This window comes from Ascaphus truei, chromosome 7, assembly GCF_040206685.1.
Source record: "Ascaphus truei isolate aAscTru1 chromosome 7, aAscTru1.hap1, whole genome shotgun sequence".
Lineage (NCBI taxonomy): Eukaryota > Metazoa > Chordata > Amphibia > Anura > Ascaphidae > Ascaphus > Ascaphus truei.
In genome coordinates this window covers 20,483,749-20,508,623 of record NC_134489.1, presented here as the reverse complement: position 1 = coordinate 20,508,623, position 24,875 = coordinate 20,483,749, and the positions used below count along the sequence as shown (strand labels likewise).

Genomic DNA, 24,875 nt, shown 5'->3' with positions numbered 1-24,875 from the left:
GTTGAGCAGGGCCTCTCAGGTCAGGCATGCACTCTGCTGGGTCTTACTACACTTCAGACCAGCACTCTCCTCCGCTCCAAGACATCACTCCACATACTCCCTCCAGGCTCTCCACAGACTGCCAGTCCTGACACTCTGCTCTCCAGACTCTGCTCCAGCTCAGACTGACATCTTCACAGAACTGGGCCGTCTGAACTGCCACCTCTTTCTCTCAGCTTTGACTCAACTCACAGCACGAACTCACAGAACCAACTGACTCAGACACACACAGGACAGCCCACTAAATAGAGTCAGCCCTGCACCGGTGATGTCAGCAGGACCTCCCCTCTGTCTAGGCCTGCACAGAGTCAGGGGGCCCCTCCTCTATCACTCCAGGCAGGGCTTTGAAGGGGGGAAAACCCATGGTTACTACTGGCGCCTGCCCTTACCAGGGCTTACTCCAGTAGGAGAAGGATAAGTAGCCCGCTCTTACTTACAGGGGCTACACTCTCCCTCTGGTGGAATCCAAAGGTCCCCACTTGGACCTACTTTTAGCAGCACCATCCTGCAGCGAACAAACCTGGGAACATGAACACGAACATGTCAGTTTATATGCATAGACAATACCCAGTGAGGTAATATCTCTGGAACACAGTTACTCCCAACGGGGAGAACCCTAATAATAATGCTTAGGATCAGACTTCCGTATCCTTCTACCATTATGGTCAATTATGGTCACGTGATATGACTGTACCGATCCAGACCCGGGCCGATATATTACATTGTGCATGTATATGCCCCGTCCTATACTCCAGATCCTGACCAACTCACTGATCCTGTCCTGATTATGGTAACCTGCCTTACCAAATTTCATCCGCAAGTACTCTTGTACGGCTTCTCTGAGCCAACTCACCCTGTTCTCCTCGATCTCTCGCATTATGGGTTCAGGCACATAAGGGTATTCATAACCATGGGATTGCTTATACCTAGCCACTATGGCTCTGTCTGCTCGGCTCAACTTAGTCAAGGTCTTCCGACCCGCCCTGCTTGGCAGCACCCAAAACTCCTGTTCTACAGGAGCAACATCGTCATATAATATACTCGGTCCCTTTGGCAGAATGATCTTTTGCTCTATCTCCCTGTACCGATGCTCTAGTTCATCCGCCACCTCCTGGGAAGTATAGGCTACCGCCCACCAATAATCGACTATGTTATTTCTGATGAGGACAAACCTGGTGCGGTCCATACCTTCATGGTACCCTGTGAACAGGGGTGCCCACCACTTGTCACGGTGCTCGTACTTTGTTAAGGGGCTACCGGTATCTACTCCGACTCCACTTGCGATGAGACACCGGACGTACCCGCCTCTGTAGAGCGCGAGCAATCTATCCTCCCTTTGGCGTTGATGTACCTTGTAGGGTTCATCTTTTGAACCACTTCACTTACAGGCCCAGCCTCTGCTGTAGTGTGGGACCCTCGGGCCCTCCCTCTGCTGTAGTGTGGGACCCTCAGGCCCTCCCTCGAAACGCAGGAGAAAAAGGCACAAGGTTAGGTATGCGAATTACATTATCATACGGTACCTCCCCATCAGACCCCTCATCGCTCAATTCCCAATCCCGTACATCCCTTGAATATTTGGGGTACTTGCTCAATTTATCCCCGCTAGGTCCCGGTGGTAATACTCGTGACGGGGCAGGGGCAGTGGCCGGGGCGATGGAGCTGGGGGTTGGGGCTGGGGCAATGTTCAAATCAGTGTCCAGCAAGCGGGTAATACCGTGACCAGTGGGCATCTTCTTGGTTGCTCTATCCGCTGAGCCCCGTGATCCTCTGGAAAGACCGTGGCCTCTCAGAGTGGCCATTGCATCTGCCATTGCTGCTCTCCGTGGGGAGAACAGCGCTCCCGGGCCTCTTTTCCAGTCGGACCCGGAAGTGATGTCATCGTCGGCGCCCGCGGAATCTCCATCCGCTCCGTGGTCACGCACCGAAGTGCGTCGAGGACCAGAAGGGGCGGTGGTGGATCATCCGGTCCGCGGACGGTCAGGTAGGCCGCATCCCTCTTCTTCTCGTCCTCTGCAGGTTCCGTCTTTGCCTGGCGGGAGTAAGGGGTGGTGGAGTCTCCTTACCTCTCCGCTGCAGGCTGGTGATCTTGGGTTCCTCCGGAGCTGTATCGGACGCCATCTCCGCCGCGCTGGGAGTCACCACGGCCGTGGGACTTCTACGGGCCTCAGGCTGCACCAGCACTCGCCGTCGGAAGGTGTCCGGACTCGTCTGCTCCCTCTCTCTGGTAAGTGGACCGCCATCGTAGTTACAGCTGGGGTGGTTCGCCGGTAGACGCATCGCCACCGATGGGACGCCATCATCCTCCTCTGAAGATATTATGATCGGATCCTCCACAAGGGAGTCACCGGGTTCTTGGGCGGTACCGCCAGTGGGTAGTGGTACAAAACGGGCTCGCTCTGGTACCTCCACTGCTGTCGCGCTCTTCTTCGCCGACGGTTCTCTCGGCTCAGTAGCTGGCTGGGCCTGGGTTCCCACCGCATGGGTGACGCGGGGAACTAGGGCAGCCTCGTCTCTTGTCTCCGCCACCTCCATTAGTGTTCCCGGAGAGGCACCACGCGGGGTCTCGATCAATGGCCATGGCTCGTTAGGCCACAGGTAGTATGTGCCACATTTAGAGCATCGTGCTTTCGTGCTTGGGACCGGTCCGGGTGTCCCGCAGTGGACGCACAGGCACCGGAGGTACTCGTGGTCCTCAATCTCCACTACCAGTAAGCCGTCTGGAAGCTGGTAAATCGTGGTACTCAGTTCGGCCATATTTCGCTCAGGGGTGGAACAGTTCAAAGTCTCGGCTCCTCTCTCTGTGAATGTCAGACAGAAGTGAAGCTCCTCGCTCTCACTTCCTGTCCCTCCCTTCGCTGGGGAAGACTCTTCTGATTGGCTCTCCTTGTGCCCCCTCCCTGTGGTGGAAACAAGAGGAGGGGCACTCCTTCTCTCAGTGTGACGTGGCCTTGTCTGTTGGCCAGTCACAGCACAGGTGGGTGGGCTTTCGGCTTTCGCGCCACTCTGCTCCTCTTGCAGGGAATCTGGGTTTGGCGCCAAACCCCTGCACATCTCTCTCCACATTTCTCGCACAGTCTCTTTGCACGATTCACGTGCGCGCTCCAGAATTGGCGGGAATCGCCATTTTAGTTCGGCTGCTAACTGCTGGGCCGTGGATGGTGCTGCGGTCGTCATTTTGGATTCTTTCTTGCTCCGCGGAGCACATGTAGTGACGGCCGCCATCTTTGATGAGCCCACCAAATGTATCTCACCGCTATTCTCAGTGTCTACGGTGTAACACGTGCCTAGACACTGACTGTACTCACTGACACTCTCTGATGCTCTCTGCATGCTATCTCTCATTGCTTTACCCACAAGTATGATGTGGCATACCCCAGGCTAGGCAGAACTCCTTCTCTGTGCACCGCACTCGCTGACAGTTCCTACAAGTGCTCTGTGGTGTGTTTTATGTGGGTGCTGGCTAGTGTACCGGGCATCTCCCTAAGTACGGGCGTCTCCTACTGTTGGCCACTCATAGTGCGGGCCCTGGGCCATGGTCCCTGGACAAGTTAACAGGCTAACCCCCCCAGTTGCCTCACACTACCTGCCTCAAGGGACTCGGACAGCAATAGCCATACACCCATCTTACATCACCCATCTAGGGCACCCAGGGCGTACTGTGCGGGAGTCCACGCTCCCCTGACTACCCCTGGTATGATATGCCCTACCCTCCATAGCACTTGCACAGAAGGTGCACTTCACTCCTCCCGTTCTGCTTCGCTGACAGCCTGACCTGTTTGGGATTTCAGAAGCTCGCCTCCAAATGTAACCCATGTTCCCCCCCCCCCAGACACAGATCACTATTTAGGGTGTAGTGAGGGCTGGCTACATGTACTTGGGTGGTGCGTACCTGCTTGGAACAGGAGGGCCTGAGTCTCTCGCGTTGGTGTTGGGGCAACAGGACCAGGCTTCTGGGGTAATGGCCTTCATTCTTTAGCAACGGTGCAACGCCTCCATTCTCTATAAGCCCCAGGGATGTGGGGTAGGACCCTTACAGAGAAAGAACCCTGGTCCCAGGGTGAATGCTCCAGAACTCACACACAGTCTTAGGTAAAACAGCAGCAGTGTCTTTATTGTCTTGTAACACTTTGAGGTAGTACACAGCAGTTCATGCACTTCAGCAGTTCCAATAAAGCAGGGCTCCCAAATGTAATCCCTCCGTCTCGCCTCTCCTTCTCCTCCAGACTGTATCCCTGCAGGATGGTCTGGATGGGGCCACAATAGCCCTGCCTCCACTCCCCCCCAGGCTAGGCCCTAGGAGTGAGGCTAGATATCCTTCCCCTCACCTCCTAAATAGGGTGAGGGGCAGTGGTCCACCTCTATAGTCCTGTCCGCTCTACTCAGAGGGGCTCTGAGGTCTCTCCTACAGATATCACTCTCACGTTGAGCAGGGCCTCTCAGGTCAGGCATGCGCTCTGCTGGGTCTTACTAAACTTCAGACCAGCACTCTCCTCCGCTCCAAGACATCACTCCACATACTCCCTCCAGGCTCTCCACAGACTGCCAGTCCTGACACTCTGCTCTCCAGACTCTGCTCCAGCTCAGACGGACATCTTCACAGAACTGGGCCTTCTGAACTGCCACCTCTTTCTCTCAGCTCTGACTCAACTCACAGCACGAACTCACAGAACCAACTGACTCAGACACACACAGGACAGGCCACTAAATAGTCAGCCCTGCCCCTGTGATGTCAGCAGGACCTCCCCTCTGTCTAGTCCTGCACAGAGTCAGGGGGCCCCTCCTCTATCACTCCAGGCAGGGCTTTGAAGGGGGGAAAACCCATGGTTACTACTGGCACCTGCCCTTACCAGGGCTTACTCCAGTAGGCGAAGGATAAGTAGCCCGCTCTTACTTACAGGGGCTACACACACACACACACAAACACACACACACACACACAAAGAAAGAATGACCTAGGCGCAAGAAATAGGAGAGAAGAGAGAGGGAGAAAAATACATAGGGTAGTATGTTCTCACTAATTAGGACTTTTAGATGGTAAGATATGCACTCACAGTTATTTAGACAAAATAATGCCTTTTTCCACACTGGGATCTGGAACTCTGCTTTTTTTAATCCTCACTGGACCTCTGAGTATGTTAACAGATCATCAATACACTCCAAACAGACCAGCCACAGGATCCCCTCAGAATGGTATGCAAACAGGTTTTCTCCGTCACATGGATTTATCATGAACATGTAAAGCAAGGTAAGGGACACAATATAGTGTAACAGCGTTTAATTGAAAAAAGGTTAAGATACCATGATAAGTAAAAAAAACTCACTCTGTGAGTTATAAAAAGGCAGTTGAGAGTATTATCTGAGTATCTCACACTCATTGCTATTAGAATACCGGCGTCTGCATACACTCACGCCACTTCCGTGTCGCGTGATCGCGTCTCAGTCTCGCGATATCAGCCCCTGACGAAGCCACAACTTTGAAACTAGTAGGGCGTGTTGGTCCAGTGTACAGGAGTGAGGAGACTGGTACCCAAACCGTAGGCGGTGACCGGCATCCATAGTGTCAACAGCAGAGCAGAATGTGGCCACCAACAAGTGAGGTTTTAAGGATATCCCTGCTTCAGCACAGGTGGCTCAGTCTATGAACTAGCAGGTTTGGTTTTAACTACTGTATTGTCAGTGTAAGGCTGACTGGCAGATTTTTTTTTATTGCAATCAACATCTTTGCTTCCTATGGAAGAAATGACAGCTATGTACATTATTTCTCTCTCTAATAAGAAAGCACCTGTGGACATCATTTAAAAAAAAAAAGGAAGAACGGTGACAGTCATTGTGCATTGCTTAAAACATGTTTTTCAAAACCGGTTATCAGTGATTGCATCTTTAAGACTCCTCCAAAATGTGAGATGTGATCAATAACATATTATAGAGGGGGAAAAATGACATGGCCGAGTGTGTGGGGATTTGAATCTGCAGCTTTTAGGTGACAAATTGAATGAAAAGTATTACAAGCAGCAATGTCAGCTGGCCGAGCCACTTCTTGAGAAAAAGAATTAATTAAAATGCTACCTGCAGTTTGAAAGTTATTTCCTTCTGTTCGATGATTACAGAGCCACGGCAAAGAGAGCTGTGTCATCTGCTGGGGAAGAACCGACAACAAACACTGACCTATGCCCCAGCATCCACACTGCTCGCTGTATAAACCAAAAAGCAGCATTGTCAGTGCACAGCCCTGCAGGACTTCTCTCTCTAGCAGCCAAGTACTTATTTTTTTTTATATATTAATTGGAATTTGCGCCTACAAATTTTTATATTCACTGACCCTCCGTGCAGGTACTCACTTGTAGCAGTGACGCCACCCAGATGAAGATGAAGAAGAGACCTGTAAGATGTGGAAAGCTGTGTACACTGACGATTGAAGTGCCTTAAAAGAAGTGGTACCAAAGTGCCCGATTTAATATCCACAGCAGATCAAACGATCCACTAAACATTGAGGCATAACGCCATTTTGGGAAGATTCAAGCAATATTTAATTGTTAAAAAATGGTAAGGAAATTTAACCCCTCCCCCCACCGCTAAAAAACAGTTTTTGTCTTGGAAAGGAAAGTGGAACTGTAAGTATGAAAGTAAAAAAGTAATGGCACTCTAGTTGTGAAAATAAACAAGTAGTTGTACTGTTTACCTCCTAAGTGCCATTATTATTATTATTATCATCATTTATTTATAACACGCCAACACATTCTGTAGTGCTGTACAACAGGCTTGGCGGACGAAAAGAAAAAATAATAAACATTAACACAGCAGTGTGCAAACTGGGGGGCGTGCCTCCCTGCAGGGGGTGCAGGGTTTACAAAGGCCCAGTGCGCTTCCCGAAGGCACTTAAATTAAGTGCCGGGGGAAGCGACGAAGGCCTCTGTAAACTGCACTTACATTGCTTCTGGAGACGCGTCGCCATGGCAACGGGGTCATGTGATGACACGTTACCATGGTATCGTGACATCATGACATCAGAGACAAGGTAAGGGGGGGGGGCGCGCAGGGAAAAAAGATTGTGCTCCCCTGCATTAACAAACTGTTACAGTAGGTAAGGAGGGTCCTGCCCCAAGGAGCTTGCAATCTATAAGGATGGGTACTGTAAGTGGAAACAAGGCACAGGGGGGTACATTAAATGAGCAGAGGTTATACATTCAGTGTACAGACATTTCATGGACAGTTAGAGATGATAAATAATTCTGGAAATTGTAACAGAGCATCTCTATCAGCAAACGGCTGACACCCATTGGCTACAGCCTTTGGGAAGTCTCGTGTGGTCTTGTATAAAAGAAGTCCTGAGGTGAAGTGATAGCAGCTGGAAGCAAACACTCTCCCAGTAAACGTGCAGGGGGGACGAGGAGACGGTCTGCAGGTTTTTCAAGTTGTGTCTGTCCTTTCTTGATGAAATTAAATCAGCAGTGAATGGGAAGCATGGTGGGGATACCGTCTTTGTGGAGCAGTCTTTGGGAGACTCATGATGTGTGCCATCCCATTGTGACCACTGCTGTACACTAAAATTTAATATAAGAGGAACTCTCATGTGGGCCCCTTAAAAAGGTGTCACGGACTACAACAAATCTACCAGTGTACATGAAGTGATCGGCACTCCACATGAAAGGGTCAGAGCCCAGGGTATAAAAGGTACAGTATGCAAACAAGGATTTGGTGGTTTGCTAGCACTGCGATTTCAACCCTTTCACAGCAATAAGTATCTGCAATGAACTGCAAAGCAATTGGTTGCTGCCATCAAGTCACAAAGGTACCTTTTGTGTGCAAAAGTGTCTTTGAATATATTACTGTATGTGTGGTTCAACAAAAGCCATTGCAGCCACATACATACAGTACATGAACACAGCACAGATTCATTCCAGTAAGCAAACCGTTTATTTCTGTTCACAATAGCATCTTGAGACCTGAACAAAATTGCTTTTAGTTGTGACATTTCAGAATGCTCACCGCACAGGGTGATTTTTACATTTGAAAAAAGCCTGGGGCAGGCTCCCCCCACCTGGAACCAGAGAGAGTTCCCCTGGGCCCAGTCCTCCTGGACGACACCCCTCCGCACCCCCACAGTGAAACAACTCTGTCCCTCCCTAAGAAGGTCGAGACCCCCCTCGTACCCACCCTGGGCTTCATATATCCATTGGTTACCGAGCATGATGCCGCAATTACCGGCCCGTTTTGGGATAGAATCGTTTCTATGATCAGGTCTCTGTATATAGGAGTATTCCGTAACACTACTGGGTGTGACTCTCCCCCACATTGCTTTTATTTTCTGTACCCTCCCCAATTATGTTCAATCCTAAACCCTAATAAAATTTCAGTTATTAAAATAAAAAAGGCCTGTGGACCCTCCCTCATCCCATTTTAACAGCTATAATGTTAGAGCAATGCTGGCCCCTTCAGTACTCAGTGGGTTCTTTGGAAACGCATGAAAGTATAGGATTGAGCGACACTGCGTTGAACCAACACTAAGGGGGAAATTCAATATAGTCTGAAGCAGCCTTCGGCCAATTATCAGCCATTGCCTTCAATGGAAGTTTTCAGCAATTATGGCCTGAACGTCCACTTTAGACAACATTGAAATTCCCCCCAAGTAACAGTTTCCACCTTTTCCTGAATCTGTGTGTCTCCCGGTGACCATTTAAAGCTGCAGTTCAAGCAATATCCTGCATTTTTTTTTTTTTTAAAGAAATCAGTTCTGTAGTAAGAAAAAATACTTTTAGCATTTTCTGTTTAAAAAAAAACAACTTTGAAAGACCAATTTTCTTGTACAGCAGGGCCCCGAGTATACGGCGGGTTCCGTTCCAGAGGCCCACCGTATAGAGAAAATCGCCAGAAAGCGGATCCGGCGATTTTCACTTCTGCGCATGCGCAAACCAGCATTTTTGCCGTTCTGCGCATGTGCAACCTGCGGTCTGCGCATGTGCGCCGGGCGCACCTGCCCGTTCTGCGCATGCGCGATTTACAAACCAACATGGCGGCCCCCTTCTCGGTGCCGCCGTATCAGCTGATCGCAGAGAAGCGAAGCGCCGAGAAGCGGGGCCCTGCTGTATTCTATTTTAACAAGCACGTTTGTAACTATAGCAACCATTTACATTCCCCAGATCTAAAGATGTCGCCAAACTTCGCCGATCAATAGACGGAGAACGAATTGACCGACAGCTATGCAGTTCTTTAGGAAAGTAGAGATTGCCCACATGAAACTATTAAAGTAAAAAAAAAAAAACTAAAAAAAAAAAAACCTACAAAACGGGAGCTTGAACTGCAGCTTTAAATGCAGCACTAAAAGGAACCAAACTAAGACCATCTCCATATAGGAGGCCATGTGCCTCTGCCCCTGTTATAAGTAAAACAAAGTGCTAATCTGCCCTACCTTAACTGGCAATGAAACACATGTTGTACCGCTTACATTTTGATGTCATTAATGAGTCTGTTCTTTTCCTGAAGTACCCGCTTGTGATGCATCCTGTGAAAGTCACGTGCTTTCTGCAGTTTTACCATTGACTCTTTAGCTTTACTGTAAAAGAGGATTAGAAGAAAAAAAACAATGTTTCTATTTTTAAGTGTTTACTAGATTGTAAAAAGAGAAGTAACAGATCATCAAGTTATCTGGTAATTGGTTGATTCTTATAGTTCTTGACTTGGCCGATTGTATAGGTTAATGATAAAATTATAGTTCCATTCATTCCTTAGCTGCTTAAATATTATAATGGAAACAAAACAGAATCCGATTTTAGTTTAAAGGAGCAGTGCCCCCCCCCCCCCCACTCTGTTTTTTTTTTGCCACTTTCCCACCCACCCTCCATTTTTTTTTTTTACATGTATAGGCAGAAGGGGGGTCTCCAGACCTGAACCATGTTTCTTTCCGCTCTGGGGCCCCCCCTGTTTCTCAAGATACTTACCGAGGACCCCCTGGTGCTCCCTCCAAGGGAAATAAAATGGACATTTAAAATCAACCACATCACGTGGGTTAACAGAAAGCAGCAACGTTATCAGTTGCGGCCTCCTATGTGTCCACGTGCTCCAGGTTTTTTTTTAAAGCTTCATGAAGTACCGGCGGGAACCTTTTCTGGTGTGTACATCACGATCCAGGGGGTTCCCGGAGCTGAAATTAACACGGTTCAGTTCCGGAGAATGTCCAGCAGCATTGAATAGCTTTGCACAAATATTTAACAGACATGGTAACATAAAAATGAAACGGCAGAAAAAAAAAACCCCTAAATACTTTGGAGGAATGTGCAAGAAAAACTCCTGGTTGCAAAATCTCTGGACAAGTTACCCAATTGTCTGTGCATGCTTCTTACCCCTTCTGTACCCAGCACTTACAGTATCTCCTGAGATCTGCCTTCAGAAACCTGCTTATGGTTCCAAAATTCAATAACGAATCCGGTCGCTCTTCCTTCTCTTACCAGACACCCCACTTCTGGAAATTTTTACCGGAGTCTCTCAAACCCGCTTCCTAAATTCTTTCAAGACTTTGGCTGTTTCCTACTGGAAAGCGTCCATGTTTGTAACGGTTACTTGTAATGTTTTAAACTTATTATTTTGTACCCAGGACATACTTGAAAACAAGAGGCAATGTATTTTTTTCTCTTTATAAAATATGTTTATAGACAAAATAAATTAATTAAAAACAGCTACATTTAGCAAGAAAAGGCAGTGGGATTTTTTGTATTGATAAATCTGGTGCTGTTTTTTTTGCCAAGACCTGAAACATTACATTCAAATTAACGACCAGGTCGATTGAGATTTGGCTAATGGCAGTGCAGTCATAGCTCAAACTCATTGCATGAGTGCGAATGGCCGTTGTGCGACGCGGAAAAAAATAAGACCCCAATTTAGAGTGGGTCAAAAATAGCCGTAAAAAAACATCCATTCAACAGGTGGAGTGGAGGCGTGTCTATGACTAATTTATGTAAATTAGCTCAACATGGAAGTACATTACACTGAATTGCACCGGTCTTGTTTTGCTGTCCAATTTAGAGTTGGATTAACATCTGTTCTTAATTTAAATCTTAACTATACACCTATAGAGATCAGGCGCTAATCCAGGGGTATCCAACTCCACTCCTTAAAAGCTACCAACAGGTCAGGTTTTCGGATATCCCTGCTTCAGCACAGGTGGCTCAATCGAAGACTGAGCCACTGATTGAGCCACCTGTGCTGAAGCATGGATATCCTGAAAACCTGACCTGTTGGTAGCTCTTGAGGACTGGAGTTGGATACCCCTGTGCTAATCAGACTACACTAGAAGATCCTAGCCTTGGTAACATGCATTTTCTGAAGCCATTGCTGTAATTGTTGCTCTATTGATGCACAGACACAACCTGGCCATGTTTTCTATTCTTAAGAACAGACCAAGACCCCGGGGAAGAAGGGAAATCCTCTTTAAATAATTCAACAAATGTGCGTTGTACTCAACTTTTTGAACGATTCAGAGCTGCTATGCTCACCAGAAGACCTGGAGCAAAATGATCATTTCTGATTTAAAGCTGCTATGCTTCCAAAACAAACACAGACAAGACAATCAAAGCATGCAACTATTGAGGACTTTTTAAAATATATCTCTGGAAATTACTGTACTGTATAATGTTAGAGCTCAAATAATATCAGTTCGCACCCCAGAAAATTATACAATGAAAGACAAAATCTGTACAGCTTTTAAAAAATATGAACGGATTAGTATAAATTGAGTAAAAAAAAAAAAAAAGACTGCTAAATGGTAACATCAACAGAATCCTTTCCCCCCCCCACTCTTTATATTGAGTCAAACATCAGAGAAGCAACGTACAGAGCACTGTATAGTGTCACGGTTCTGTTTCTTGCATGAGTCATACTGTACCTGGAGCCCTAAAGACTCCGGTAACAGTTTATTAAAAGTGATAAATAAATATTGCCCGATGAAAATAAGATATCGAATGCAGCATCGTTATAAATATTTCATTGCTGCGGACATATTTCAGCGTTTGTTTTCTGCAATGCTACATTTGGAATAGCTCCACACGCTGAAAAACCTAGACATGCCCCTCAGCCGCTTAATGAGAAGTTATTTTTCTATATTAGGTAATGGGTTTTTCCAAAAGCCACACAAAATTGTGTAAAGAGCAATCACTTTCCGACCTTGCACTCCTTCTAATCCATTAATTTGTGGTTTTCATTTTCGAGCAATGGCATTTCATTTCTTGCCAATGAGATCTGAGCCGCTGCAGTGGGTGTTTTTCAGTTAAGATTAAATAATGTGATACCAAGGCAGCAGTTTGTGAAATAGCATTTGACATTTTCCTAGGAATGAGAAGTGTTACTCATATAAACAGTGTGGGTATTTGTCACGGCTGCTGCAAGGCTCACAATTACCCTGAAATATGCCCTTTTCAAGTAATAAAATGGAATGTGCATTGTCACCAAAATATTTCACCTGTTTTTTGATTTTTTTTTTTTTAATATGTACTGTAGCAAAAAAAGTTTAAATGTTCAAGTCATAAAAGAACAGTTCTTGTAATATCAGCACCCATGAAGAACAACACCAATGATGAAAGCAATGCTCTGCAAGCGTACGCAGTGCTGTACATAAAAGTCCAACACAAACGCAAGCCCTCCAAAACAACTTACAAGGAAGTGCATGGTGATTCTCTGTATCGCTATAGAGTGCAGAAGAATGCTCGAATTTTCAAAACCCAATGTAAACTGAGGCTTTTTTTTTTAAGAGTGTTACAAGTTGGCCGTCCAATGGTTGTGAAGATGGTAGCATGCTTGTGGTCCAATCTGTAAGTAAGGTTGCAGGCAGGTTCAAACTGGTTGTGAAATTTCAAAGACTGAATGGACCACCTTTCCCTGATTGGAAGATGTGCCAGGGACAGCTTCAGCCAATATAGACTTTAATACCTGCCAAACTGATTTAAAAACCTGGCTGGTCCTTTTCAGCTGAATTGGAGCCATATTGTAACTGTATGACTACAACAGAAGATCCATACCGTGCCTCTTACACTAGAGACATGAGTCCTTCTGACTGAGTACTGGGTCAATGTGAAGATCCATACTGTACCTTGTAGCCTCTTTGTATGTCCCGACTTCCTTCTTTACACTCTGTATCTCTGCTTCTAACATCTGGATATGAGTGTAAACATCTGGGACGAACTCAACAGCTTCTGGCTGCAGAAGGCCTTTCTGTATCATTTCATACCTACAGATATGAGAATAAACTATTGTTTTTCATGTCAAAAATACACATGAACATGCTCTTGCCTATCTTTAAAGGGGCAACCCCTCCTAGGATTACCAAAGGGTTAAATCTGGGTGACTGATAACTTTTCCACCAACTACGGACACCTATACGTATTTTTAAATAATTACAACCATCATAAGGTTAGTTTTTAAACACGGTGAGCTGAGACTGGGGTTTGGTTTCTTCTGGCTGATTTCTTTTGTCTGATACAGTACGTCTATATATTCAGCAAGAGTTTTAATATCCAGAGCTCTCTCTCCCCCCACCCCCCTCCATTTCCCTCCTATCTTTTGTGGCTCTCTGATAAGGACATAATAGGCCAGGGGTAAATTAAACACTTAATTGACAATCCTAGGCCCCTAGGAAATGTATTTCTTATTAATTTCCAGGGAAACAAAGATCAATTACATTACTTTAAGGAAGCCACCTAATACGAAACGGGTAAAGGGACTTCAATTACGTGCAAATAGACCGGAAGAACTGGCAGCAGTTAAACAAAAAAAGAGTAAACAATATCATTTTAGTGGAGGAATGTATATCTACTCAATGGCAACAGAGGAGTTAATGATGTAATTTGGACTTGAGATGGACAAATGATTTCCCAATCCCAAATGCATTTTCTAATTTTTTTTTTTTTTTTTTTTACTAAAGCCAATTCTTGCAGAACTTTTGTAGGTCATACGTTTCTTAGAAACCACACATTACCATAATCAATTTTGATATTTAGCCAATGAATCGCAGCTCTGTTATAATTGGCAAGTTATTCGCCAACATTTTCTCCTCCCCAGCAAAACCCATTTCAGGGTCTGAATGGTAGTTAATATCATTAATTTATATGCTCGTCCAATTTTGACCACACTGTGATTGAGCTCTAACTGATTTGTGATTTTTTGGGGACTGAATAAAATGGGCAATTTTGCATGAATTGAAAACTGTTGCTCTACTGCCAAAAGTAATGCAGGCCCTCATTCTCTCCCGTCTCGACTATTGTAACCTTGTACAGTCCGGCCTTCCTGCCTCTAACCTGTCTTCCCTACAAATCTATCCTAAACGCTGCTGCTAGAATCACTTTACACGCTCTGCTAAATCTGTCTCCGCATCTCTCCTGCTGAAATACCTCTCGTGCTTTCCTTTTAAATTCTGTATTACTTACAAAATTCTCCTCCTCACTTTAAAGGCTTTACACTCTTCTGCCCTCCTTACATCTCAGCCCAAATTTCTCTTGGGTTCTTCTCAAAAGATGTCTTCTTCTACCCCTTTTGTATTCTAAGCCCACTCTGCCTAAAACTTCTCACACACCGCCCCACACCTCTGGACTGCCCTTACCTTCAATATCCGACTGGCACCCTCTCTCTCCATCTTTAGGACCCTCCATAAACATATCTCTTTGGGAGAAGGAGCGGCTCAGTGAGTAAAGACACTGACTGGCATTGAGTTTGAAGCAGGGGAACCTGGTTCAATTCCGGTGTCGGCTCCTTGTGACCTTGGGCAAGTCACTTTATCTCCCTGTAGGGACCTGTGCCTGCAAAATGTCTCTGTAATGCGCTGCGTAAAACTAGCAGCGCTAAACAAGAACATGCTATTATTATATTATTAACGAAGCATATGGGTATCTCCGCTGGCTGATACTATATATCTCATATGCACGAACCTTGACCCCTTGCCAGAACAGGCCCCCCCTACTGTCTCTGTAAGTTCTCCCCACTTACCACTTATATTGTAAGCTCTTTGGGACAGGAACGCCTTTTCCTATTGTTTTATGTCTGAAGTGCTTATTCCCATTATGTTTTACAATATTATGTTACGTGTATTACTACTGTGAAGTGTTATGTACCTGGATGGCGCTATACATATAAAGATATACATACATATATACTAGTACATACTCGGGCTAAAGCTTTGCACATCTCTAACTTGGACAATAGTACAGTATTTGCTTTTATGACCCGGAGATCTTTATGCTCTAGCTTTAGGAAACTGTACCATTCTGTTTGAAAGCACTCAAAGGTTTTCATCATCCCCGTTTTAATCAGGAAATTTCGTAGAAAATCGTCCACCACTTCAGGTCTGTGGGACACTGCGCGCTGTGAGCTGAGCACGGATCGGTGAGACTGTAAGACGCAAGGTGAAATAACAATATAGAGGACTTTCCAGTCATTGGGTATTTCAAGATAAAAAATGGAAAACAATTAAACAAAGTACTCACAAACACAGTTCTAAACCTTTTAAGGAACATTTAGTTGAGTGTAAGGTGCAAACCCCTGGTCACTGAGAATGGCACCCAGACACAATTTAAATACCAGTTGTAGCTACATCATAAACAAGCTGGAAAACCAAAAGTTAGTTTTTGAACAACTTTTAAATCTGGAGCTCATCTTAACTTTAATTTAATAGGAGCAAGTGCAACATATGGCCTTTTGGGCCGAGGTAAGATATCTGCAGACTGCAAAAAGATTTAAAAAAAAGAATTGACCAAAGGAATAATACAAAGTCATGTTGAGCTGTTTAAAACAGCAGTCCATGCCAATCGCCCTTGCTATTTGTTTCAGAGATCCCCTCTTGCCCTTCCCAACACAGTGTTTATTTTTAGAATCTGATGCTCCGCTCAGGAGATGTAAGCGTTTGAAATTAAGTCTTTGGGAGGTTAAATAGAGCTCTATCCAGAGCCTGGTGCTATCTAAAGGTTACAAAGGCAACATAAACCGCTAGAGATGAAGACCAATCATGATTTTTAACATCCAAAAAAAAACAACATATTTTTTTTTTTTAAACTTATATTTTTATTAAGATTTTCAAATATAGATTGGAAGGGGTACAAAAAAAAAGGAGGAGGGGGGGAAACAACCATTTTGTAACAGAATTCTTACAATCATCAACAACATTTACATTCCATCGTATACAGCATTTTATAAACAATTTATAAACAGCCTAACCTACTCTACACTACTCACTCCCAAATCCTCTTTCCTATTGAGGGTATCTCCCTATCCAACATCCCAGTGATCCCAAACCCCATCAAACTTCCTTGTGGTGTGATTTAAGAATGAGGTGAGTCTCTCCATTAATTGGACATCATTAACCCTTCTAATAACCTCTCATCTTATCAAACACTGTACATATTACCGCGCTCCTCCCTATAGAAGTTTGCTGCTGGTAAAAGAAGATAGGTCTTACATACAGAAAGAAATATATGTAAGTTGTATTATATTCACACCAGGGAATTTGTGCACCCACATAGTAAGGTAACTATGATACAGGCTTTAGCCAGGTTTTAATTGCACTGCTCACAAAAGCATATGCTTTGTTTTAACCCCTTCAGGTCTTTTGCTCACATTTTTCACCAGTCCATGAGACAATAATTACATGCATTCAGTGTAGGTACCTGCATTCGGTTATGCCTTGATGTTGGCTGCAGGCTTATAACACATTGGCCAAAGGGTTTAACTAAATAACCCTTATTCATGAGATTATTCATTTATTTTAGCTCAATTGGTAGAAGCGCAGGAATCGTTCTTTTTGTTTAGCCTATCAAACACCTTCTCCGCATCCAGGCTCAACAACTCTGCTATCAATTTAGAATTTTATTCTAAATGTGATATGTTCAATCACATGACTAATTTTCCTAGTGTTATCCGACGACTGGCGTTCAGTCACAAAACCTACTTGGTCATAATGAATGATTCTAGTATTGGGCTCAGCCTATTAGCCAGGATTTTACTATAAATTTTCAGATCCGTATTAAAATTGGCCTATAGCTACCACAACACAGAGAATCCTTACCTTCTTTAGGGATCACCACTATATTGGCTTTCGTCATCTGTGGGGCGGTGGGGGGGAGGGGGTGGGGGTGGGATCTGTTTTCCACTAAGAAAATCGTTAAATAAATCCACTAAACATAGTCCTAGTATTCCTATAACATGTTTATAGTACAGATTTGAAAAACCATCTGGGCCAGTCGCCTTTGATGGCGTCAGTGAGCTAACTGCCCTTGCTAGCTCTATTAGGGTTATTTTTGCATTTAAAATTTTATGGTCTCCCTCTGTCAATTTTGGGAGATTGCAGTCTCTAAAATAATCCTCAATCTGGTTCGGGTCTGGGGATTTAGCGCTTGGGGCTGAGTTATCTAAGTCATAAAGGTCCGTATAAAATTTAGCAAATTCCTCTGCTATTTGAGAGGGGTTATAAGTCACTTCTCCTCCTTTCATTCTAATAGCGGGAACCAAAGTTCACAACCTCATCCCTCTCAGTTTATGTTCGCCGGTTAGGGGAACAGGTGTGGATTCTTATTGGATCTTCCAAGATTCTGTTAAATCAATTGAGCCTCTGTTACTGCAGCCTTTTATAATCCTTTCCTTGGTAGCATATTGATGAAGCGTCAGAACCATGTCTCTGCTTCTTTTGGGGTCATCAAATCTCGGACCCAAGGCTCTGTGATCTCTGTCCATCAAAAGACCGTCATCTTATAACTGAGGGTCAATTAAAAAAAAAAAAAAAAACAGTCTCTTAAGATATGGCTGGAGGGCTTACGTAGACAACGTCTCAGGAATATGGCAGATTCGCAGGTTCTGTCTTTGCTCCCTGTTCTCCAGGTCATCCATACCGTCCCTCGTGGCTCTTTTCTCTTCGTTGAGACGGAGGACCTCATCGTCAGTATTCACCTGGTTTTGTAAGGAAACGTCCATCTTATTTTCCAGCTCTGTAGTTCTTTTGGCCAGTAAAGAGGCTTCTACTTTAAATTCCTTTACATCTCTATCCAGGACTGACTGAAAGCCTGCTTGCATTTCTTTGAGCATGTTCTGGAGGTCCTGCTTTGTGATTACTGTGTCTCCCTCAGCCATATTTTTTTCACTTTCAGTGGCAGCTCTCACCTCTATCTCTTTTCCTTCAGTTTTTTTCTCTGCAGAGTTTCTTAGGGTTACCCTTCTCTGAGAAATGACCCCCTCTGTTCCCACAGCCTGTCTCTCACCTTCCAAGCCTGTTTTTGCCGATGTGCGCTCAGCTCGGCGCCATCTTTCTTTTTCCTCCTTTCAGCCACCGCTTACTGCCCGTGGCTGAAGCAGATTCGGGATCCTGACTTCAAGTCCTTCTTCGTGGATATTCCCGCTAGTTCCCCTGGCCGCCGGTATGTCCCACGGGAGAGTTTGTGTGCTGGTCAGGGGGTTATAAATGTTTTATGGCAGCGAAATGCACAGAGCTTAGCCAGCCTGCGTGCATCCGCGCTGACGTCACGCTCGCCAACAAACATTTTTAAATAGAGCAGGACATGCTTCGGGGGCAGGATACTAACATTATAGGAGTTAAACTGATATAGGCTCCTGGGGGGGGGAGGGTTGCTGCTTTGATGGATCTCATATATGCATTGTAAGATCCCCTATTGCAACTACAGTAGTGTTGCTGTAGTAATATGAATGTCTAATACAGGGGTAGCCAACTCCAGTCCTCAATAGCCACCAACAGGCCAGGTATTAGGGATATCCCTGCTTCAGCACAGGTGGCTCAATCAGAGGCTCAGTCAGAATGATTGAGCCACCTGTGTTAAAGCAGGGATATCGCCAATACCGGCCTTGTTGATAGCTCTAAAAGGACTGGAGTTGGCCACTCTTGGTCTAAAAAGCTTCCCTCATATATATGCCACTGTCACTCACAGTGGCACTAACAAAGGTCCCCTTTCAGACAATTTGGCCCTCATAAACCAAATAGAATATTAACGTACAATTCACCAGCACCCAAAGCAGTTATTTCAGTGGCAGGAAAACCGGCTAATGGTTAAATCTGCTAAAGTAGTTAATGGAATCCTGAATACCTAATTAACCAGTCATCCTCCTGGTCCCAATTTGCAAACAGATTTTTAACTCTCGTAAATTAGCACTAAATCCGGTAGTTGCTCCTCATAAAATTAAGTAGTAAAACTCTTTAGTGAAATTAGAGATGCAGTCAGGCAAAAAATACTTTTGGGCATTGAAGTGCGTGTATCTGACCTAGATTACAGGAGTGAAATGTTGTATTATTCCGTTAATAGGTGAAGAACAGCATTAATTTAGTCATTAAGTCGCCTCCAAAGTATGCACTCTGAAGCACAACTTTTTAAAACAAGATTTACAATTCCATCCACTCGCAAGCATGTGACTCAGATTGTCAGAATCTCACTTAGGCCCATATTCCCTAAAGCAGTGGTGCTCAACTCCAGTCTCCAAGACTCCCCAACAAGTCAGTTTTTAAAGATATCCCTGCTTCAGCACAGGTGGCTTAATCAGTGGCTCAGTCAAAGTCTGATTGAGCCCCCTGTGCTGAAGCTGGGGTATTCTTAAAACCTGACCTGTTGGGGGTTCTTGAGGACTGGAGTTGAGCCCCCCTGCACTAAAAGGGTGCTAAGCTTTCAAAGGGAGTTAGGGTGTGCTAAACTATATCCCACTTACGTGAACATGGGCATTAGTGGGTACTGCAGGCAAGATAGGAATAATGTCATACAGTATATGGTTATATATACACAGTAGTTGGGACTGATATCTACATATATAATAATAGAAATACTTCACCCACAAACCAAAAGCGGCTAACAAGGCTCAGCACTCCAGTATGTGTGTATCAAAAGCACAAAACTTGCATTAGAAAATCCAACGTTTCGGTCCAATTATCGGACATTAATCAGGGCAGCGTGAAGGTCCCATAATTAGACCGAAACGTTGGATTTTCTAATACAAGTTTTGTGCTTTTAATACACACATACTGGAGTGCCGAGCCTTGCTTATCGCTTTTGGTTTGTGGGTGAAGTATTTCTATATTTATATTCTATGGCCCGTGCACATATTATTTCTGTACCTTTTTGGAGGTGGGCCTACTGTATATTTGGTTTTATACATATATAATAATATATGGGCAATTTAGAAATGCAGGGAATTTGTGCAAAAGTCCGTCAAAACCTTATTTGTGCAAATTAACTAATGATATCCCGAACATGCACACACAGTTACGTGCACTTAATTATATGCCTATCACACAAAAAAAGAGTGAATCGTGAAGATTTGAAAAAGCACAGCAAAATTGATAATATATAAAAGGGAAAAATCAGCAGAGCGGGTGATGGGTTATTAAAAGAAAAATGGAGTAGCAGGTCCTGCCCCAATTCTTGATCAGCATGGTAAATCAAACTGCGAATAGGTCAAAAATCTTCTACACAAATGCTAAACAATCTTTGAAAAAAACGCGGTGAAATTCTATTGAATTTATTCTAGACTTGTTTTACAGTTTTGCTTTTTGTGTAAAAAGGAATAAAATAAAAAAAAAACCTGAAATTGCACATCTCCTACATCTCAGAGGCACTTACTTACATACACACAGTACATTTGAGACCTACTTAAAGTTTCTTTTTTGTATTGGCCACGTTAAGTCAACTCTTTGTTTGCTGACTTAAGAACATTTCAATGCTTACTTTGCATATTCTTTACCCTGCTATAATTATGTTATTAGTATTATTATGCTAATGTTATGCTTTAATATCCCAAGCGGATGGAGAGATATGCAATACAATAAAAAGATGTTATCATGAATATGTAGTTACCATATTTATTTTTCTTCAGTCACCTATTTTTAGCCTACGGCACTGTCAGCACCTACTTCCTAACCTTTCCTTTTGAAACTTTCTCCTGCGTGAGAGGTGTCCTTGAAATAAGAGTGTCTGCTTCAGAGTAAAAGGTACGAATTGAGAATCTGTTTGAATGCATCACCACACATGATTTATAATCTCATAAAACACTCTGCTGCAGGACTTGAACTGGCTGCCTGCCCTAGATAAGTCTAGTGGAGTTTTAGGATTTCAACCCACACAAAAGGAAGAGAATGAATCAGCCCACACTAAAATAGCACATGTAAGGACCAGTTAGTCAAGCAACTTAAGGCAAAAGTGAATGCAGAGGTGTCGACAATGAATTTAAGTCAGTTAAACACTTTGATAGAAAAATAGCAGCTCCTGCTATGAAATCCTTCTCCTCTTTGCCTAATGCCCTCTAAGGCCTGGGACATAGTGCCCAAAACAGTGCGGAGGCGCGCTGAGGCTCAGGGAAAGTGCTGCTTTCCATGGCCTTACACAGCGTGCTGTCCGTGGGTGTGTCGGGGGCGGGTCTGGGGGCTGGTCTGGGGGCGGGCCAGTGACGTCACGGAGCTGGTTCACCCTCATTGGGCGAACCGCTCACGTGACACCGGCCGTGCGCTCCGGCGAGCGCCAAATTTGAAAACTGTGTGCGACACACGCTTCCCCAAGCGTGCGGACGCGTGCGTGAGCCCCTGCTAAAGCCGCTCTCATTGCGGCTACAGGGGCTCAGTGCCGAGCAGCAGCGCGCCTCAGCACACAAGCGCTGACCATGCCCGAGGCCTAACTCTGTGAGCATCATACTATGGTGGAGGTGTCAACATAGCCGAGTGTTTGTTTTGAGAGCACTTTAAATATTATTCGCTCTGTGAAGACAGAGGTTTGGAAAAGCATCACTATGCAGAGCAGCATATTCAATGTAGCTATATAGGACTGGCTGCTTTCAAAGGAAAATTTAAAAAAAATATTCGATTAAATAAATTTTTAAAAAAAAGGTTAGTGCTAATGCTGCCTTTTGCCGAACTGTTTTGTGCAGCCAACAAAGCATTTCCCAGGTCTCTTAGTTTTTTATTTTTAGGAATAAGAGATGATTGTCATTTCCTCTCATAAAAAAAAAATTGCTTTGCCGCCTCATGATTAAGTGTGATTATTTGATTTTTAAGGCGACCTGCAAAGAGTAAAGTACTGATTATTTTCAAGAAAGGTTGTTTGAAGGGATAGTATCAACAGTCATTGGTTGCCTTAACCCATTCACTGCCAGAAGATAGGCCAGCAATATCATAACATGCCAAGCAATGTAATAACAAACAATGCAATATAACCGTGCAATATAATAACATGCAAAGTGATATAACATGCAGAGCAATATAGTAACAGACAAAGCAATACGTTGCTGATCTCTCTGCCAGCGAATAAAGATAGATTGATTTAATCATGCTGACCAACATGTGAAAACGCCTACAAGAAAGATTTGGGAGGAATATGATAGAAATCTCTTTCATTTCCATTGACTTTTTTTTCTAGGGAGTCTCCTTGATAAATAGGAAGATGTAGCTATTAAAATCTCCTCCCTACGTGTTACTGTGGCGTTACAGCCATCCAAACACTGCAAAAGCCCTATTTCAGGGCCTGGATGGGGGTAACACTAAGCTTGCTATTACTTAAATAGCAAAAAAAATAAGGGTTCTATTCTATATCCACCGAAGTAGTCAATTGACTTAAATTAGGCATTTCAGTCAAAAATGGCCTGATCGGCTGCTTCGGCGGATATAGAATAAGCCCCTAAGTCCTAGCGTTAACCTTAACAGACTTTGGGGAATACAATATCATCATGAGATGATATGATAACATTTGAATCTCATTATCACTTGCTTCTTATAAGTAGCGCTATGTACTTTACAGGAGAAAACATGGCTTCATGTTACATTATCGGCCTTAGTGGATACAATATTACTATTAACGTGACGAGCCTAATGGAGCTTAGTGCATTTGGGCCTTAGAGACACTGAAGTGCACCATGGTGTGATCTCTGGCTAATAGGGTGACAGAGAGTTACTCACATTAATATTTTCAGTCTGTTCTTGCACTGTCTGAAAAGCCCTCACAAAGTCTTCATCCTCTTCTGGGAGACTGAAATCATCCTCTGCTGGTATCTGTGTGCAAGAAGGCAAAATATTAACTGGTAGAACGTCCAAGATTTGGTCTTAATAGGCAAAGTTAATGGGCCTCTCCATAAAAATATATATTCAAGATGCAAGGGCCCTGTAAAACACTTCAGGTTATTTACCTTTAAATTGTCTGTATTACAGATATAGATTGTAGCTCTACTGATCTTAGAAGTGTGCAGCAAGGAGGAGGTTAAATGATGTCTAGCTGAGTAAGGAAGTTCATTTCTCTAAAGGCATGACTGTGAATGTTAATCAACAATACAAGCAGCTCGGCGAAAGCCATAATTTGCATAGAGGAATTGAAAAGACCTGACCAGACACGGGCAGACTGGCTATGCTGTAAGAGACCAGGAAGTGACATTGTAAAATAGGATGGCATTATTTCCTATTAGATTTATTAAAAAGCATTGATAATATGTTGCAATTGTTAGAGGTCCATTGAGTTGCCTAATATTTGGGAGTGACTGCAATATAGAAGATATTACGTACGGTTTTATGCATATCTTTCATGTGAATTTGAATAATAATGTAATGTGATCCTTAGCCTTCCCCATCAGAATTTGAGAGAATGTGAGAAGGGAAATAAATTGCCTTCATTTCATTTACTCATGCCGTCTCTACATGATGGATTATGTTGACGTAAAGTATCTAAATTATATGGATTAAAATCCATTCATTTTAGTGCAGTACATCCAAAGTGCTTCACAAACAAGTGAATTACAATTACTGTTAAACCAATAACAATTGATAAGGATTTCAGGAGGCTCAATCAACTTAATGGTATTGGTCCGTTCCCACTTCAGCCTTTATGGATCTCCAAGGAAAGCATCTTAGTCAGGACCGATATCCATTACAAGTATATTACTTGTTGCATTTTCAAATATCATCTGTGCTATTCTTTACCCTTTTCAAACAACCTCTATCATACAATAGTTTCCATAGTGCCCTGCTCTGTAATAGGTATCCTCGGTTTGATGGAACCTTTATTGTAAGAAAAGCTGCATGTGAAATAAAAGGTCTTTGACCATAAAGAGCAGAATATTGTAGTTTTTTATTTTTTTCAAATGGTGTTTCCTGTGACTTTTTACACCAACTAGCCACAGTGAATGGAAAATAAACATCACTGGGACATTAAGCAGATGTAACATCCTCTCTCTGCTTAGAGAAGCGGGGTAGTTTTGCTTCTATCCATGGTGCTGAAGTATTGCAAAAAATATGCATTTAACAAAACTGCTAAGCTGCTACCACAGGTATAGTACAACTGTAGCCAAATTAGTATTAAAGATTAGACCTTTTTATCTATAGCCTCAACACACACTGTATTATGTTGGAGTTTGTTCGACATCAAAAAACTAGATATTAATAAAAACAACTCCCCGCATTTGAACACAAAAGTTTCTTACACTAGCATGCCATGTTTGGGAAAACTAATTACGGTTCATACAGTATACTCCAGTCAATGGTGGAACTACCATTTGTGCAGCTGGTTCAGCCGAACCAGGGCCCACAACTTTCAAGGGCCCATCCTCCCATGCACTGAAACACTGCTCTGGCATATTTTTAGCAGCTGGAACAGCGTTCCGGCAGTTCTACATGCACCCTTCTCTCCCTTTGCATTAACTACAGGGGTATAACAGCCGTTGATGATAATGAAATGCAAATGAGGCATTACTCTAACATTGCATATCCACAAAAATGCATTTAAGTTAAGCGTGGGCGACTTATCTTTACATCATTAGTTAGGGCATACAGTAACAAAACTTGACGATACTCACACCTAGACTCTAAAAAAGGCTCTTTTGCAGTCTGGATGGGTGTACCTGCATGG

The 24,875-nt window shown here is 43.8% G+C and overlaps 1 protein-coding gene across 4 annotated transcripts in view; it reads right to left on the bottom strand.

The window, feature by feature from the left end:
• Positions 1–24,875, bottom strand: part of SPAG16 (sperm associated antigen 16) — a 543,868-nt gene that overhangs the window by 513,357 nt on the left and 5,636 nt on the right. For 2 of the 4 annotated variants that reach the window (XM_075607227.1, XM_075607228.1), the window contains exons 3-7: positions 24,823–24,867; positions 22,940–23,032; positions 15,278–15,405; positions 13,115–13,252; positions 9,482–9,589 (exon numbers count right to left, since the gene is read on the bottom strand). In XM_075607227.1, the coding sequence (XP_075463342.1) occupies positions 9,482–9,589; positions 13,115–13,252; positions 15,278–15,312 (281 nt within the window). In that variant the 5' untranslated portion in view covers positions 15,313–15,405; positions 22,940–23,032; positions 24,823–24,867. The remainder of the gene's footprint in view (positions 1–9,481; positions 9,590–13,114; positions 13,253–15,277; positions 15,406–22,939; positions 23,033–24,822; positions 24,868–24,875) is intronic. The other 2 variants (XM_075607226.1, XM_075607225.1) reach the window with 1 other exon arrangement.